The sequence below is a fragment of the Arachis stenosperma genome, chromosome 4, assembly GCF_014773155.1.
Source record: "Arachis stenosperma cultivar V10309 chromosome 4, arast.V10309.gnm1.PFL2, whole genome shotgun sequence".
NCBI classification, from domain to species: domain Eukaryota; kingdom Viridiplantae; phylum Streptophyta; class Magnoliopsida; order Fabales; family Fabaceae; genus Arachis; species Arachis stenosperma.
In genome coordinates, this window is record NC_080380.1 from 6,699,445 (window position 1) to 6,718,678 (window position 19,234).

The 19,234-nt window shown below is 35.8% G+C and overlaps 3 protein-coding genes across 3 annotated transcripts; 2 read left to right on the forward strand and 1 right to left on the reverse strand.

The window, feature by feature from the left end:
* Positions 1 to 2,625: 2,625 nt before the first annotated feature.
* LOC130974490 (uncharacterized) lies at positions 2,626 to 4,535 on the reverse strand. Its single transcript, XM_057899366.1, has 2 exons — positions 3,533 to 4,535; positions 2,626 to 3,446 (listed from the first exon to the last, which is right to left on the reverse strand). Exons 1-2 carry the CDS (start codon positions 4,533 to 4,535, stop codon positions 2,626 to 2,628), a joined length of 1,824 nt encoding a protein of 607 aa, XP_057755349.1.
* A 4,118-nt stretch (positions 4,536 to 8,653) lies between these two features.
* On the forward strand, positions 8,654 to 9,815 carry LOC130973284 (dirigent protein 16-like). Its single transcript, XM_057897742.1, has one exon. The coding sequence runs from the start codon at positions 8,792 to 8,794 to the stop codon at positions 9,554 to 9,556; it is 765 nt and encodes a 254-aa protein (XP_057753725.1). The 5' UTR covers positions 8,654 to 8,791; the 3' UTR covers positions 9,557 to 9,815.
* On the forward strand, positions 9,606 to 13,226 carry LOC130974491 (pyrophosphate--fructose 6-phosphate 1-phosphotransferase subunit beta 1-like). Its single transcript, XM_057899367.1, has 13 exons — positions 9,606 to 9,668; positions 9,760 to 9,816; positions 10,089 to 10,142; positions 10,249 to 10,355; positions 10,587 to 10,692; positions 11,254 to 11,317; positions 11,548 to 11,636; positions 11,800 to 11,931; positions 12,074 to 12,244; positions 12,337 to 12,514; positions 12,663 to 12,707; positions 12,817 to 12,885; positions 12,993 to 13,226. Exons 1-13 carry the CDS (start codon positions 9,606 to 9,608, stop codon positions 13,067 to 13,069), a joined length of 1,212 nt encoding a protein of 403 aa, XP_057755350.1. The 3' UTR covers positions 13,070 to 13,226.
* The last annotated feature ends 6,008 nt before the right edge of the window (positions 13,227 to 19,234 follow it).

Here is a 19,234-nt window from a genome sequence, read left to right on the forward strand (position 1 = left end):
CGTGGTTTAGGGGTGTGAGAGATCGTATAGAACTGAATGATGTTGTTAGCATGCAGATGTATGTAAAGTGTCACATAATGTTGTTATTTGGTAAAGTTCTATTTACAGATAAGTCGGGTGCAGGGGTGCACTGGAAATTTTTACCCTTGCTCCGCAACTTCGGCCAGATCATACAGTTTAGTTGGGGTTCGGCATGCCTGGCACACTTGTATAGATCATTGTGCAGGGCAACTCGTGTCGACTGCAAGGAGATGGACGGTCCACTGACACTGTTGGTAAGTTGGGCTTGGATCCGGCTACCATTTCTAGCGCCGATTCCTGGCAATCCCCGAGCTTTTCCACTTGCAAACAGGTAATCTTGATTAAAGTATGCGTCGTGGTAATTGATTTAAATTGTATTTAGTTTATGGTAACTTAAGTTAGGAAATGGATTATCCGTCTGCAGGTGGCATAACTGGGACCGTCAAACTATGCCTACCGATATAAAACGCTTGCCCAATTCAGGAGGTTGTTGGATGATCTAGAAGAAGGACAGGTATTGTGTAAAATAGAAGTACCTTATGTAAATTCTTAAGTGAAGTAATTGCTGTGTAATCATCTTACTGGGAGAGGTGTCTAGTTTCTTTGGCAGGCTTATGGCATTGGATACATCGAGCCAGACGTAATTCCCTTAGCCATCCATCATAATTCTGTGGTGTGGAGTGCCACAGTGCCACTTATATCTTTTGAATGCATCGAGTGGCATGCTACTGATAGAGTCAGGAGGCAATTTGGATTGACACAGGGTGTTCCTAGTGAAGTGCAGGATCTAGGTGCATCACATGGGGAAGTTCTAACAGGGCCTAAGAATCAGGACTGGGCCAATACCCACTCGCAATGGGTGATGCAATGGACCAATAGATATAGTCACATTCTATCTGAAGACTTGGAGCATTTACATTATCCTTTAGAAATTTACATGCAGTGGTACCGAGAGGCATATGGTGGCCACTTGCAATTGTCAAACCTTGTGTTTGAAGAGAATCCAGAAGGTCCTCCACCACCACCACCACCACCGGCACCAGAACCGGAACCGGAACCGGTGGCCGTACCTCCACCACCACCGCCACCGGTGCCGCCACATCAGGGGGTTGATTACTTTGCACCATATGTTCCTTACACGCATCCGTCTGATTATTACTCAGCGTCAGTCCCGTTACACCATCAGGATTGGGGTGGTCCACATTCTGAGTATGGAGAGCAACCTTCATTCAGTCAGCTACTTGGTTTGATGGCATCGGGGTCGCACCAGTCACATTCAGGTATTTAGTCTGTTGACTCAAGCAGAAGTAATGAAGCCGCGGGAGGGATCATACAAAGTGGATATGATAGACGTATTCCGATGACTATGATTCATGAGAGTCATAGAGCAGTTCATCAGGATGAGGTTGAGGATGACTCTGAGGATGAGTCTGAGGATGAGGGTGATGATGAGGGTGATGATGAGGATGAGTCTGAGGATGAGGGGAATGACGCTGATGAGTCTGAGGATGAGGGTGGTGATGAGGATGACAATCCTGCTGACGAGGATACAGCTCCTAGTGCAGGTAATTATATTTATAATTTATATTTGTAATTGTATTTGTATTTATATTCATATTTGTATTTGTTTTTTTATTTATTTGTAGATATATTTGTAATTGTATTTGTATTTATTTGTAGATATATTTGTAACTGTATTTGTATTTATATTTGTAATTGTATTTGTATTTATATTTGTATTTGTATTCATATTTATATTTATATTTATATTTGTACAGTTATGTTTATTTTGTATTTGTATTTGTTGTGTTTACATAGGTACGGCCACAAGTGAAAAAGGTAAAGGTTACAACCTTCGAGCTGATCCTCCACGTCGGAGTGCAAATCGGTATACACCATCCGGTTTTAAAAGGATTGCAAAGAAGTGCAAAAAGATATACAAGGATATCAAGTGGGGACCGAGGAAGTGAAGTTGTAACTACTTAATTATTGACAATGTTACCTACGTTCTTACTACTATTTAAGACATAATGTGTACTGTTGACTCATTGAGTATGTTATCTAGGTTATTATTGTTAAGTAGGTTGTTATTGTTGACTATGTTTATTTCGTTATTAGTATCTACTTATTGTTAACTAAATTAGTAAGAAACATGGTTGGCATAGTGGCAAAAGGGGAGGGAATGCTCTGCGATGGTCGTGTGTTCGATCCACACGTTAAGCATTTTTTGGGTAGTGGAGGGAGATCCTACAAACCGGTCCAACTTACAAACCGAACCGGCCAGACCATCGGTTCACCGATTTTCCGGTCGAACCGATCGGTCCGGTCCGGTTCTGATAACTATGGCAATTTCAATGCTTTCGTTGTGCAGGTATGATAATTCTTAAATTCCTTTTTAATACTTAAACGAATTAAATTATCAATAATAACAATAATAATAATAATAATAATAATAATAGTAATAGCAATAATAATAATAATAATAATAATAATATCAATAATAATAATGTTCAATAAAATTGTTAGAAATATTTTTACAAGAAATTCAAAATTAACTAATAATTATATGTTAACTAATAATTATTTTTTTTTTTTGTTCAACTACTAGTCGGTTGGACCTGCACTCGGTCCACCACTTTGACGACATCTACTGCGACTATGGCCCTCTGCACCGCATTGCTTGCATTGCCTCGGGCGACGCAACATACGGGTGTCCATCTCATTCAAGAAGCGGGTCATCTTCGGCCGGCCCTTGGCAACCCGTCTTAGGAACGGGTTTCCAACGAATCTGGGTCCATGATAAGCAGGCCACGTTGCCGGATTTCCCAGTGGTCGAAACCTAGCCCTGTATACTCTTCGAATTTGGTCCATCTTGTAAACGTCATTAACGAACACTTTCCAATCCAACCTCTGATTTGCGCAACACGCAAACACGTGCCTACACGGAATTCGGTCAACCTGGAATTCACCACAATCACACCGATAGTGGCGCAGGTCAACCGCATACTCAACCCCACTAGGCATCTCGCGTACTTCGAAGACTTCATTTTCTCTATCAAAACAGCAAACCTGTATGTTACCTGATGCTCGTTGATTTGCATTCAGCTTCGTTGTCACCATCTCAGAGAACACAAGTCCAGCACTGATTCGGGCTTCAGCCTCAGCTCTTTTCCTAGTGAACAACTCATTCAGTCTGTAAAATGTCGCCTTAACAAGTGCAGTGACTGGGAGATTGCGTGCACCCTTTAGGACGGAGTTGATACATTCCACAAGATTGGTGGTCATGTGACCCCATCGGTAACCACCATCAAATGCCAAAGCATACTGCTCACGAGGGATCCGATCAAGCCAATTGGTGTAAGCCTCACCCCGTTCCTTTAATCGTTCATAACGCATCTGGTACTCCCTGGTCGTCCGTGAATATCCTATGACAAACATTCAGTAAGCTATGAACACCAGTCTATTTGATCATGCCTACAAGAAATTAAAAGTTCATTGTATACAAACTTACCAATGTTGACGATAAGCTTCTGCAGGTAAGGTGCTTTGAACTTCCTCAAGAAGTTGGACTCAATATGCCTGATGCAAAACATATGGAAAGCTCTTGGAGGAGACCACGCCCCATTACTTCGTTCAACAGCTGACCTAATCGAATCGTGTCGATCGGAGATTAGTCCGACACCATCACGGGTCACCACATGTTGACGCAGGTTGCTCAGAAAAAAGTGCCATGCATCAGAAGTCTCTCCCTCCACTATGGCAAATGCAATAGGCACGATGTTGTTATTACCATCTTGTGACACTGCAACCAATAAACAACCCTTGTATTTTCCATACAAATGAGTCCCGTCCACCTGCACCACTGGCTTGCAGTGTCTGAAGGCCCTTATACAGGGGTAAAAACTCCAGAAGACTCTATGTAGAACACGTATATCAGGAACCAAATCATCCCCCTGGTAAGCTGGCATTGTTTCAAAGTGAACCACTGCTGATGGCTCTTTGTGGCACATGGCCTCAAACCATATCGGCAAAGCTTCATACGATGCTTCCCAACTTCCGAAAATTGATTCGACCGCCTGCTGCTTTGCTAACCAAGCCTTGCGATAACTGATGGTGTAGTTAAACTTTGACTGGATATCAGCAATTACAGATTTTACCTTTATAGATGGGTCAACCTCTACCAACGGCTTTATTGCTTCCGCAACTGTCTTGGAATCCAGCTTCGAATGGTCTTGAGAAATAGTAGACCTGGTACAGGTATGACTTCCATTGTACCTCCTTATCTCCCAACAGTACTTCTTCTGCATTTTGGTTATCCGGATCAACCAGTCACAACCATTCCCATATTCTATACATTTGGCATAGAATGTCGTCGGTTCCGACTCATATACCCGATAGTCCACACCTCTCCGGATGGTATAATCTTTCATTGCCTTGATTACTGCCTCCCTTGAGCTGAATTCCATCCCCACTGTGAACTCACCATCCGCCACAACAGGAGGGGCTACATACATCAAAAGTAACAATTCAATTAATAAACATGCTTTACTAGGTAAGATCGTTATAGTCTTATTCTTCTCTATTCCATCTACGTAAACAACAATTCAGAGATTCACGTAGCTAGCTAGGTTTACGCACCTGTATTCATATTCCGGAAACTCCGATGCGTGCATAGCCCCTAAATCTAACGACCGCATGAAAGAAGGCTCTTGAAACGGATGCGGGTTTGCTAGTGCATTTGCAACTTCCGCCACATCTGCGTTCATGTCGCCAACAGCTTCTTCTTCGTCCTCGCCTGCACCGGCGATCTCATAGTTACTTTCAAATTCATCTTCGCTTTCACTATTATAATCTTCCAACTCAATGTTACGGTCTGCTTCAGATTGCTCAAACTCAATATATAATTCGATGCACGATATTCGGTGGCGATTTTCCATGTACATTGAAAACATTTCCTGCATACTCGCTTCGTCCATCACATACTTGGTTTGAAATTGAACAAACCCGCCAAACACAGGTAAAGGATACCTGTACAAAATACACGATATTCTCCTACATCTTTGCGTGCCTATCTTCTCACAAATCACACCTTTCAACTCCTCAAATGACAATGTGAATGGAATAACAACATCTAATGGATTTTCACACACGAATTGAACTCCCTCATATGTTTGTAATAAGATCTGCCCGTAGTAATAAATCTTCAATACAACTCTATCATCCATATCACTATCTATTTCCAGCCTCACAGATATTTTTTTTACCCAAATGAAAGCCAAGAATTAGAGAAGAGAAGAGAAGAGAAGAGAGGAGAAGAGTGCGAACGAGGAAGAAATGGGGCTTCCGTGAGGACAACATCCGTTTTTGTGGTGACTAATGGCAAATCGGAGGGACCGACCGCTGCACACCCAAATCGGCGGGACCGATTTCTGATCCCGTATTAAAAAAAAATTTAGCCCACACACAAATCGGTGGCACCGATTTCATACCCACCATCATCCCCTTCCACAAATCGGTCCCACCGATTTTCTTCATGTCTCACTCAAATCGGTGCCACCGATTTCCCCTATACCTCAAATCGGTGCCACCGATTTCTTCCCCCTAAATGCCAAAAACTCACCGCCGCCATACCAGTGTAAATAACCCTAAATCATCATATCCCCGCATAACACACACCCTAACACCATATCTAAAAAAATCAGCCTTCATACTTCATATCTCCACTCTCCTCTCCATATATATTTTTAAAATTCTGTAGCAATTTAAAATTAGAGACCATTTGAACATTTACTTTATTTGCTTCATGCTAAACTATATAAATTAATATACACAAGTATGCATATATATTATAAAATATTATTTGGTTTATGTATAACATATATGTATATAAAATATAAAAAAAAAAGTAGTGCGTTCATTGTTCAAATATAATGAACCTTCTACTCTTTCTGTTGATGTTTTATTGCACTTATATTTTTAAAAATATTCAGAAATATTTTTAGAATATACTTAACGTCACTAAAAATTTTATCATGGTACTTAATTAAGTTTTAAAATTCTTCTATAGCAAGTTATAATAATTGACCTATGTATTATTGATTCAACATATCCATCACGTGTGTCCGTATGAATGTTTTTTCTTCATTTTTCCTTCTTTGCGAGTCGTGTCATTGTTAATAAAGTAATAAATCCGTCGTGTGTGTTGATTGCCAGATGAGGTAACATCATTTTATTGAACAAATATGTCACTGCAATAATATTTATAGTCGTTTAGTCATTATTATTATAGTAGATGTAGATATATTTCTCATTTGATAAGATTGCAACGAAATGTAAATGGTTTATGGTTATCTATATGAGTTAGATCGTTAGACATGTGCATATTACTTAGCCACCACTACCACCCAAAAGTGTACATATAACAAGTTAGGTTATCAACCATATTAAATATACGGTAATGTTAGAGTGATTAAAAAAAAAAGGCAAAAAACACATTTAAGTCAAGGGAGGACAAAAATTATGTGAATCAGTCAAACTAAAAATAACATCACAAATTAGTCAAAGCATGTTTTTATATAATTCGAACTAGCATGATTTGAACTAATCTAACATATAATTCGAACAAACTTAACTCGAATTATGGAGGAGCATGTGATGAACATAATTCGAACCTACTTGGTTCGAACTATCAAGGAGCATAATTCGAACTCTATTGGTTCGAATTACACTCAAGAACGACTCACCAAGTAATTCAAACTAAGCTGGTTCGAATTACTCACAATTCGTTCCAAACACTAATTTCTGTTACAAGCATAGTTTCCGCATGATGTCTTAATTTAACTCGTAGAGTTATTTATTCTGGTGTACATTCAAGATACATTTCATTTAAAACTTCGAAAACAAAACATATTAATTAATTAAGATCCCATGCACATTACATCGCACTAACATTAACAAATTCTATCACTTATCAACTACAAGTAAGAAAACCGATAATAGTGGAATCTAAACGCGAAAGTGAAATAAAAAAAGTGCCAAAGCTAGTAATACACCTACTCATGTCCCCGTGTGTGCTCTGCTCCTCCGAGTTGTGGGCAACTCCGACGTGTGTGGCCGGGCTGCCGACAAAGCCCACATCTCTTTGGCCGGTTCGGATCTGCCTCGTCCATATTGGTCCGTATCCGAGTGGACCTCGGGCGACCCTCTCTCGCACGCCTCTTATTCGGGTCCGGGATGACAGTCGGCCCGTCATATGGTGGACAGAAATCCTCCGGAATGGGAGGTGTGAAACCCATCCGATACACACTGAACACCGAACTAAGACGATACACCTGGTGGACGTAAGGCTCCCATGTAAGCCGTGAGTAGGCACAGCATGCCAGTGCGTGGGGACACGGGAAATGAAGTGCCTGGAAGTATCCGCAGTCACATGTTTGAGATGCAAGCGAGACTCTGTAGCTACCCAGTGAGAAAGAACCAGTCGGAGTTGTATCTGCGACGGTGAACTCGGAGTTATCCCTGTCGTACAAAGTCACCGTGAAGCACCTAGCCGTCTTCAAGTTGGCCTCTATACACTTCACCAAATGCTGACTAAATTGTTGTCCGGTTCCAGCTGCGCCTCAGGCTCTCTCCCTTTGCGAACAAATAATTCGGCCAACCTTCCTATGTTGCCTTCACTAGCGAGCACACAGGAAGGTTTCTGACACCCTTAAGGATTAAGTTCACACACTCAGAGATATTTGTCGTCATGTGTCCGAATCTACGTCCCTCATCACAATGCTGTGTCCACAACGAATACTCAATACAGTTTGCCCAGTCACACATCGCCGGGTCTTCAGATCTCAGAATACTCCAAACTAAATGACCAAAATAAATTATTATAGAGTTAAGTTTTAAGTACCATTTTAAGTCAATTAAAATTTGAAGATTTTAATTGAAAAAAATATAGAATTTGAGAAGCCAAATTAAATTTTTATTACAAAAACATAATTACATTATTTTTAAGTATATCCTTAGTAAATAGGATTATTTCAAAACAATAACAAGTTTTGAGTAAGTCAAAAAAAATTTAAATAAAATAAAATTTAATATAATTTGGGACATTAACCGTTCACATGAAAATACTATACTAATATTGTAATTACAATAATTGAAAGAGAGATGTCAGTTTTATTAATATTAGTTAAGAATTTAGATATTTTATTTTTATATTATTAAAATTTATGCTTTAAGATTTAAAATTTTGAATTAGTACAAAAATATCTCTTGATTATTGATAAGTATTAACAAAAAATAATAAATTTTATTAATAATGTGATATTGCTCTTAATTGAAAATATCATTATCATATTTTTCTCTTTAGATTTTCAACGATAATAGTGTCACTAGACTTTGGTTTAGTTGTACCTCACCATCTAAATCCATTTTCTGAATCTTAGAACATCTAGCAATAGAAAAACATTAAGGGATTGAGTGGTTAAATGAAATTACTTTTTTTTGCTATGCATTTTCATGAAGAACCTGATTTCATTTCATCACAAATATTCTCTTTCATAAACACCTCAAAAATGGCACTAGATAAGGATGTGGCTCATTTCAACTAATCAACGTTCTTACTAAATTCAACCACTTCATTAAATCTCCTTTCTCACAACCACTCCAAAACTCACCCATGCATTCTCTACTATATAATACCAAGGTTTTGTATTCAATTGCACTCTACTAAATAGAAGAAGTAGCAAAATCTACATCTGAAATACTTGGAAACAAGATGTTGATAAGATCATTATTTACAGCTTCAATGGCAATGTTAATTACCGTTGCTCAATGGGAAGTGATTGGTGTATCCGCAATTGACCCGATTCCAGCCACAGGAAAAGAAGCAATGATTGAGTTGTACATGCATGACCTTCAAGGAGGAAGCAGCCCAACAGCTAGGCCGGTTACCGGCTTGCTGGGCAACATTTACAGCGGGCAAGTGCCTTTTGCGATGCCAATAGGATTCAACATCCCGCAAGGTCAGACTGCTGTCCCCAATGCCAATGGTGCTCTTCCAACTGTCAACGGAGTATTCGGGATCCCACTTGGAACCGGCTTGGCTGGTACGAGCTTTGCAGGAGACTCAAGCAACAATAACAACCAGAATAATGCTCAGTTGCAGTTAGGACCTGATGGTTTGGGACTTGGTTTCGGCACAATCACTGTAATTGATGATGTTTTAACGGCTCAACCAGAGCTGGGGTCACAAATAGTTGGGAAAGCTCAAGGAGTGTACGTGGCGAGTTCGGCAGATGGGAGTAGACAGATGATGACATTTACCGCCTTGTTCGAAGGAGGGGAGTATGGAGACAGCCTTAACTTCTATGGCCTGTACAAGATAGGGAGCGCCATGTCGCAGTTATCAGTGATCGGGGGCACAGGGAAGTTCAAGAACGCAAGCGGTTTTGCAGAGCTCAGAGCTCTTATCCCCCCAGGACAGGTTTCCACTGATGGAGCAGAGACATTGCTAAGGATCACTGTCCATTTGAACTACTAAAACTATGATGTCAAGAATATAAGAACAACTGGGTGCTGTTTGATTGTAGATGACTGTAAGATTGGTCTTGTATTTTGTCAGTTTGTTGCAGAATGTATCAGAAATCTTCATTGTAACCCTAAGAACCATATGGTGATTTGTTTTCTTTTCTTCTTTTTCAATTTGGCAACCTGTGACTTGGAAAGAACATAGTCACAATCTAGGTAAAATGCAAATACGTTGAACTCAACTCGGACTATATTTATCCTTATAGAAATCAGGTACATTTTCATACTTATAGTTTTTATTTTACTCTTTTGGAGCTGAAATTGAACAATGTCCTTGTTAAGCTGTATTTTGAAAATGCTTTATCTATAGTGTTCGCTTTGTTTATATTCCCCTGTATATCATGATTTATGAATTCTGAGGCTTAGCGTAGTGAATTTTTATTAAATAGATATTTAATATTTTGGTTTGCAGTACTCGTGGTTCTGTTTCTTATATCAGTGATGCCAAAATTTTGAGATCTGACAGTTGCAATATCTGTTGGCAGGGTGGCTTTGACATGATTTGCAGTGGGAGGGACAAGATTGAAACTCCAGAGCAGGTGTGGTGCATAATTGCTATGTGATTAGTTCATTTGAGTTCTTATTTTGTCTTAAGTATGGACAACAATAGAATATAAGAATATTTTGATTTACTTATGTGTGTAGTTCAAACAAGCTGAAGAAACAACAAAGAAGCTAGACTTGGATGGGCTTGTTGTTATTGGTGGAGATGACTCAAACACAAATGCATGCCTACTTGCTGAGAACTTCAGGTTTCTTAGTCACTTTATTGTTGAAATGATCCAACTTCTTGGAAGCTATGTTAATTAAATGCTGTTTTTATGTTGTGTCATGATTAACATTAAAGATCATATTACCATTCCATCTATATATAATTATTGTAATTGTCTCTATATGAATATAAGAGAAACAATTTCCATTCATGAGTATGTGAAGTGATACTGTTTATTTAACTATTTTTTGTTTGATGTGGATTTATGCAGAAGCAAAAATCTGAAGACTCGCGTGATTGGATGTCCTAAAACTATTGATGGTGATTTAAAGTGCAAAGAAGTTCCTACCAGTTTTGGTTTTGATACCGCATGCAAGGTAAATGAAGCTAAATAACAAGTCTTCAATCTGCCTTTGTAATTTTGAATTGGTCTAGTTCTACATGTTTTTAACATTTCAAATAAGTAATTTTATCTTTTGATCACCAATAATTTTCTAAGCATGTAGTAATATTTAGGAACCATTTTTTTATTTTTATGTGTTGGAATGGGAGTGTTGAAGTGTTTGAGGATGCTTTTCAGAGCAACAGCTGTGTTTCAATTTCTCTAGCAATATTGTGAACATATTTGATAAAATATTCGTGTTTGGAACCATCACATTATCCATGGAACTCTACACAACTTGTCATGATCCACAACTTTGTCAGGATTTGCACTTGGTTTATTCATGATTGCAAATTTGCTATAGCATTATGATATTCGTGAATCTTGTTTCCTAAAAGAAAATTTCTAAATATTTAATTGGCCATGTATATTTTCCATTGTTGCCCTCATTTGTGCAAATTGCCAAAAGATGTTGGATAGCATGTGCCTGTTTGGATGCATGCTGAATGATCCGGAGAACTGACCCTGTTCACATGTATATGTTGATTTAATGCAGATATACTCTGAAATGATTGGAAATGTTATGGTAGATGCCCGATCAACAGGAAAATATTACCATTGTGAGTATTTAAATTGAACAACCTCTTAGAAGAACCTTAGAAACTGATTTGTCACCATTCTGTACTGGTTCCTATGTTCTCACTTCTTACAGCTTTGTTTGCTTCACCATTAAACAATTTTGCACTTCATAACTGTTGATATCATTTGATATTGATGTATCTTTGGAATTTGGAAGATTTGAGGTTATATTTCCAAGCATCAATAAAAACATATGATCATCTGTCTGCAGTTGTGCGGCTTATGGGGCGTGCAGCTTCACACATTACACTGGAATGTGCTTTACAAACCCACCCAAACATTACTATTATTGGAGAAGAGGTTTGTAATAAATTTGATCATCTTGTACATTCTAGCATGTGATGAAGTTAATTTGATATTCTCACACATTGATTTTGTGAAGTTGTGATTAACATTTGCTACTCAGACTGTACCTTTTTTTTTATCAAATATACTTGATTTGACCTGTAAATACATATTTCAGGTTGCTGCCAAGAAGTTGACACTGAAAAATGTCACAGACTATATTGTAGATGTTATTTGTAAAAGAGCTGCAGTTAATTACAATTATGGGGTCATTCTTATCCCTGAAGGTTTAATTGATTTCATTCCTGAGGTACATAGCAATCAGCACAAGAAATTTTTTGCCAGTGTTTCTCTCTGTGTGAACTTGTGATTTTTCCATTAGTGTGTAAATCAGTTTGTATGCTCATACTTGCTGATGATACTGGTTGTACATGCTGTTTTGCGATTTTCAGGTCCAGCAACTTATTGCAGAACTAAATGAAATTCTGGCCCATGATATTGTGGATGAGGGTGGATTATGGAAGAAGAAACTCACTGATCAGTCACTGAAGCTTTTTGAATTCTTACCTCAAGCAATTCAAGAGCAATTGATGCTTGAAAGGGATCCACATGGAAATGTTCAGGTGCCTAATGGCGTTATAATGCTATCTTTTATTTGTTTGTTTGACCCATGATGCATCAAGTCAATGTCAATGGTTCTATCTTCCAAGTTTAGGTTGCCAAGATAGAAACAGAGAAAATGCTTATTCAAATGGCTGAAACTGAGTTGGAGAAGAGAAAGCAAGAGGGAAAATATAGAGGCGAATTTAGAGGGCAATCTCACTTTTTCGGGTATTCTATCAAATTTCGGCATCATTATTTTGAATTATATATAAATTCTAATTCGAATATATGCTAACATGAAATGCCAAAAAGAGTGTAAAACAAAGATTTTACGAAAATGTTTCCATACCATTACTTTTTCTTTTCCAATTACTATTTGAATTATGAATGCTTTCTTTCGTATGGTTTATATGAATATGTAATGTAATTTCTTTGCAGGTAAGTTCAAGCCCGTGATCAAGAAGGCAATGGTAGAGCTTCAAGGTATAACTGACATAAACCGTTAACAATTTTGCCTTTATTACCGTTCTGGCATCAGCTCTAATTTATATATTTGCGGTAATAATGATTATTATATCTCATTTTCTTTCAGGGGCACCCTTCAAAAAGTTTGCCTCCTTGAGGGATGAGTGGGCCCTAAAAAATTGCTACGTCAGTCCAGGTACGTATCATTGTATAATGGACCCAACCAGCCCAATTAGTAAGATCCACTTAGTATAGCAGGAATTAATATATAGATTCAAGTTTTAATGATGGTGTTCACTGTAGGTCCAATTCAATTCTCTGGTCCGGGATCTGATGCAGTTAGTCACACCCTTCGTTTGGAGCTTGAATCACAAGCTTGAGCTACTTTTCCGTAAGGACATTGTTTTGAGATTGGCGATTCATTTGGGATTTTAGGGCCTTGAAGAATATTTATTTGATCTGTGACTTGCTAGGTTTTTGTAATAACGTTTGGACTATATAACAGTTGAATGTTAAATTCTTATGCTGCCATTCAGCATCCGCAAGTTATGTTCATGATTATAATTGAATAAATGCTTGACTTCGAGTTGGTTGATATTGATTGGTTAATCATTGAATTCCATGTTAACTCTTCTACTAAGAATGTTTCCCTTTAGCCTTTTATTTAGGTCAAACTAAAATAACGCCAATGGATAACTAAAGATAACTGAAGAAAGGAAAGTTTTAATACAAAATAAGTCAATTGAAAAGGTAAGTTTTTCTTTTAAGGTTGAAACTAAAGTGCAATTGATTTTACGTGAAGTTGACACCTGAGAGCCGTTAGATGATTTAACTGATTTGACTAAATTTTTATCTAATGGCTCTCAAATATTAACTTCACATGAAGTCGACTTCACCTGAGTTTTCACTTTCTTTTAATACAAAATATTACTGTAGGAAGAGAAGGAAAAAGAATAAGCAGGGAGAAGGAAAAAGAATAAGCAGGGTTTTGAAATTGTCATTTTACCATAAGGGAAAAACAAGAGAATACTCACATAATGATGTGAGTGTGTGAAAATAATAGTTTAGATAATGACATGTATTATGGTAAACATTTATGACTAATTTGAATAAACAACTTAATTAAATTCTTTTGAAAAAATAGCTTAAAATATAAGAATTTATATTAAAAATAATTTATAAATAAGTTATTTTGTATTTGGAAAGTTGTCATATAAGTATTTGTTTTAAAGTTGTATAATAAATAGGAGTGATAAAATAGTTTTTGAGGACGAGGGAAGTCAAATTTTTTGACTTCTTCCAAAACTCTTAAATAACTTTTCAAAAAATTAAAAATATATTTAAAAAATTGTATCAAATACCATTAATATGACTTTTCATAAGTCAAAAGCCTCAAAAAATAGCTTTTGAAGCTTTTCAAACGGACCCTTAGTAAAATATGTCAAATTATGTAAGGATATTAAACTATCACTTTTGTAAGAAGATATCTTCATGTGAATAGTAGTAAAAGAAAATAACCAAGATATATGGGAATAATAGGTAATGGGGAACTAGAGAAGAAAATAAAAGGAAGGGGAGGGGGACAAGCAAGGTTTTAATTGACAACAAATCATAAGTTTTTTCTTACTTGGTGTAGTTGATCATATGAATCAGATTATAACACTATAATCTTATATTGCACATCATATCCATAAGTATTTAAATGATTCTAGTTTCACTTATGGTTTTTCCTTCTTAGGTTTTCATCTCTACAAGTAAGTTACCCTCTGTTTGATCTACCCTACTTATTAAATTTATTATAGCAGGCGTTCTTCAATAATGATATATGCCAGTAATAACTGCCTTAATCTCTAATATCACTCAGATATGAAGTTTCAATAGATGAAGCTAACCATTTTGATGAGATAAGAACGTGAAGTATCATTATAGGACTCAATGAATTTTCAATGTCATGAATAAATAACACATATATCTATCTATGTATAGGGTGATCACAGATGTTGACCATCAATGATTATAGGGATTGGAGATGGGGTCAAGGGAGGAGGAGAAGGGCTTTTCCACCACTGCCAATGTATGTGACAAATCAACTATAAACTTTTATGACATTAGGTCATAGTAAACTCACATCAACACACATACATGGCTGAAAAATAAATGAATTTCTGTCAATTTTCTTATAAGACATTCACGGGGGACTGAAAAGAATGCTAATTGATTCAGTAGCAATATTGTACGTCTGCATGTGTATATCAATCATATAAATTTGAAGAGGCTAAATGGCTAATGACACACGTAAATGTTCAGTGGACCTTAGTGTATTGAAACCTCCACATGATATGAATTTATGTCTCACCAATGTGGGGGTTGGAGTTGGGTTGGGGTTGGGCTTCTGTCAATAATCTCATCAAGCTTATATATGTTGTGTGTGATGTTACATGTCACATAAATAATGACTCATTCATACGAATTCGGATCGAATAAAATAAGCGCAACTATACAAATCGTGCAATTCTTATCTTTCGGCCTTTGAGGGGTGCTTTTTATATCCATAAGCTCCTTCTCTCACATGCTCTTCTTAATTGCTCTTTTTTCAATTCTTCTACTTACCACGTTATGGAATAGCGCCTGAGCCTGACAACTGTAGAATCCTATAAATATCTATGGGTGTGTTTGTTTTAGCTTGGAGGACGATTATGATTTCTTTTGAAGGATTAATACCCATGTCAATTCTTGAAATTTAGTTTGAATTCAAAAAAAAAAAAAAATTACCATTTGTATCTATGAAAGATATAAATATTAACAAATGTATCCATATAATAATAAAACGACAATTACATTCACAGAAGATAGCTTCCGTGTGCCAAGAATACCCAACGGACTAATTGTGTAACTAATGTCGGGGTACTCTTGTCACACAAAAATCATCTTTGGTGGTTATAATAGTCGTTTTATTCTTGTATGGATACATTTGTCAGCATTTGTATCTTTTCTGAATATAAATAGTAATTTATTCAAAAAAATTGCATCAAGTTAGTATTCAATGTTTTTTTGGTGAATTAAGTTTAATTTTTTCTGAAAACTTACCTTAACTGTACTCTGTTCATCCAATGGCTATAAAAAAATTGTTAAAATTAGAATCTTATCTTATGTATGCAGTATTTTATTGGCACTCGACCGTTAAAAGACATTGATTTTTTCTTGTGAGTTATTATTACCACCAAAACAATCCTGAATTGCGCTTTCATAAACTCAATCAAATATATAGGAGGAAAAAGGTTAACGATGGAATGGGGAGAGAAGATGTCATGATATAACTAATCAAAATCAAGAGCATTATGATGGAGGGAGTGAAATTGAAGTGCTGGGAGTCAACAGCAATGTCCATTAATCCATTTATGCAGGACTATTTTAGGCTTGATAATTTGATCATATTGCCTAATAATGCTTATTTTGCTATTAAGCTAAATTAGTCATATTTTTTATATTATAATTAAATTAATACACATTTAACAATATTAGAAAATATATAAAGGATAAAGCTAGAGTCATCACAAGTTATTTTATTTATTAGTAGGTTCGGATTTCTTCGTATTTCATGAGTTTTGGTTATTGTATTGTGTTTACCTATTGGACAATTTTCTCCACACTTTGTATGGTTAATTAACTACCATTTATATTTTAATGAACCTTCATGGAAAAACCCTTACTTGTTAATAATAAATTATTATTCAACAACTATGAAACGGAAAGTTTAGGCACTGTATTAGCTTACCTTAATTTAATTTGATCACTTTATAACTTTACATCTCACACAAAAGTGGCTAGCAAGATCCTGGTAATCATAAGGGGATACATTCTTGATGCTTTCTCCCTTGTTCCTATGAGTACCTAATTGAGAGGATGGAGAGGGGACAAAAGAAAGTGATTAGAACCTCAAATCCACATGATTGCATATAAAATTCATCTAGATTAATAAAGTATTGTTGCCCCAAAAAAATTAATTAAAAATTCAAGCACTAATCAAGCATCTACTATTATGGCGTTGCTGATAGAGTAACAACTAACAAGTCGCCTAACAACTGAACATTCAAAATGTTTATTTTAGAATTAGATTTTTTTAAAAAAAATACTATTTGTACATTAAAATCAGTTATCAATATATTGTGTATAAATATATGTATATTTTAATTTATTTTTAATATGTATTTATATTTCAATATATATTTTATACTAGTAACTAATTTTTGTGTATTCATAATATAATCTTTTTTTTTTGCAACCGCTAAACATTGTCTGTCTGGGTTAATTTTTTTTGTTATGGAGGTAGAAGATACCTTAACATTGTAATTTTTGTTGTTTTTTAAAACTGTGGAAAGTACACAAATCGGAGGGTCCGATTCCTACACTTCAAATTTTTTAATTTTTTTACCACAAGTCAAACGGTCCGATTTCTGTATCTCTTACAAATCAGACGGTCCGATTTCTGTACCTCTACAAATTGGACGGTCCGATTTGTGTACTTCTAGAAATCGGACGGTCCGATTTCTGTACCTCTAATAAATCGGACAGTTCGATTTCTGTTTCTCTAGTTAAACGATTCCACATTTGAATATAACACCCCAGCAATCCACATTTTTAAAAAACACCACTACCACTCCAATATTAAAAATAAAAAGTTCGTCTGTCTATACCAATTAAAATTTAATTGATAATTCGTGCAGAGAAGGGAAAAGAAGTTGAGAGAATATGTGTGATTCTCACATATTTATCGGACAACTTTAAATTCTTGAAACAGCACAGCAATTTAAAGATTTTTTTTTCCTTTGTAGTTTTATTATCCATTAAATAATATCTTGTATAAAAAAAAAAAAGAAATCTTAACAATCTGTTTACTTTGTATCGAGAACTAAAATCCAATACCTTTTGTCTTTGAAGTAGGTGGAATATAATGAACATGGTGTATTAAAATTTTGTGTAATGTTTCAACCAAAACGAAAAGGGTGCACTGGGATTTATTAACATAGTTAGCCTCATTGCTTGATCTTGTCTGAGGATTCTTATAAAAAATTTCAACTTGTTAAAGACATGTTTTTCAAGAATCTCCACAAAGCTCATAGCCTCATACTAAAACAAAACTGTACAAGCAAAACACATTAACACATCTGCTTGGAATTTAATCAGACTCCAAACCAAGATAACTACTATGCGATCTATACCCGAGAGAAGGAGACAAGTCACATCTAAACAATTAAGAATTCCATATATATACACATCTTCTTAGAGTTTTTCCACATCTCAAAAGGTACAGTTATTATTTATGGTACATTCACATGCTACATAATTTGAAAATAAAAAATGTTATAAGTAGTTCTATATAATTTATAATTATTATATATTTTGGTTTCTCACCTAATTTGGCAAGTTAAGGATTCATCCGTTACGAATGGGAGCTCCATCTAATGGTTTGTCGCTGACCAATGAATTGCTATATATACAAGGTAAGATTCGAAATTCCGCACGACGTTTACTTAAGCAAGCTAGCAAACTAACTATTAGACTAACCCAACTTGATTTAAAATAATTATTATATATTTATACATATTAATTTATATATTGTTTTAATTAAATAATCAATTATTAAAATAATTAAATATATAATAATAAGATATACAATATACTAATAACTAAATTTATTTATAATAGTATAATAAAAGTTTTTATACAATGCTTAATACATACTTTTATATACAGTGGCTGATTTGTAACTTCCTTTTTAATATTAGTAGTATTATTGATTTAAAATTTTTGTTTGTGGTTTTTAAATGCTATTCCTTTCTACGTCAAATAATTTGCCACTTTGAACCGAACATGTAACACCCTACCATACAAAGTCTTATGCTTAAGTCATAATTCAGAGATGGCAAGGTATTACGACCTCAAAAATGAAAATTTAGTACGTATAGTAGTATGAATGATTGATTATAACTAGGAGCCTTTGTAGAAAAAGGGGTAAACAAAAATCGCAACTCAAAAGCGCAACACTCCAATCGATAACGTAACGAACAAGGATAAACCAACGCGAAATCATATATATACAAAGGAGTGTCAAAAACAGGAATATCAAGACTCAAGATCCAGATGCGAAGATAACCGGTCCGAGCATAGCAATATATACATATGATAAAATAAGGAAAACCCCAAAGAAAACCCAAAGGGACACAAATACGAAAACCTATTCTCCAAAATCTCCCATAAGAGGAGTCATCACAGTTTGTATTATTTAATGGAGATAAAAGTATCTAAGCAAAACATATAAACCAAAACATAGTCCCGAGAACAAAGGATCTTCGCAAATCTAGAAGTCTCCAGCATGCCTCAGCGAGAAACCTCACGTCCTGCATCTGAAAACCACAAAACCCGCATGGGTGAGAACCAGAGGTCCCCAGCATGGTAACAGCTTCCACATATATAATACATAATAATAGAGGAAAGCCAAAGGCAATCCTAGAACTCCCTCCAGATAATTTCAAAGCTTATAAACA

Coding starts and splice junctions, on each gene's coding strand:
- LOC130974491 (XM_057899367.1), top strand. CDS start 9,606: ATGACTGTAAGATTGGTCTTGTATTTTGTCAGTTTGTTGCAGAATGTA. Junction 10,356..10,586: donor CTACTTGCTGAGAACTTCAG/GTTTCTTAGTCA, acceptor GGATTTATGCAG/AAGCAAAAATCTGAAGACTC. Junction 11,318..11,547: donor AACAGGAAAATATTACCATT/GTGAGTATTTAA, acceptor ATCTGTCTGCAG/TTGTGCGGCTTATGGGGCGT.
- LOC130974490 (XM_057899366.1), bottom strand. CDS start 4,535: ATGTATGTAGCCCCTCCTGTTGTGGCGGATGGTGAGTTCACAGTGGGG. Junction 3,447..3,532: donor GAAGCTTATCGTCAACATTG/GTAAGTTTGTAT, acceptor TGTTTGTCATAG/GATATTCACGGACGACCAGG.
- LOC130973284 (XM_057897742.1), top strand. CDS start 8,792: ATGTTGATAAGATCATTATTTACAGCTTCAATGGCAATGTTAATTACC.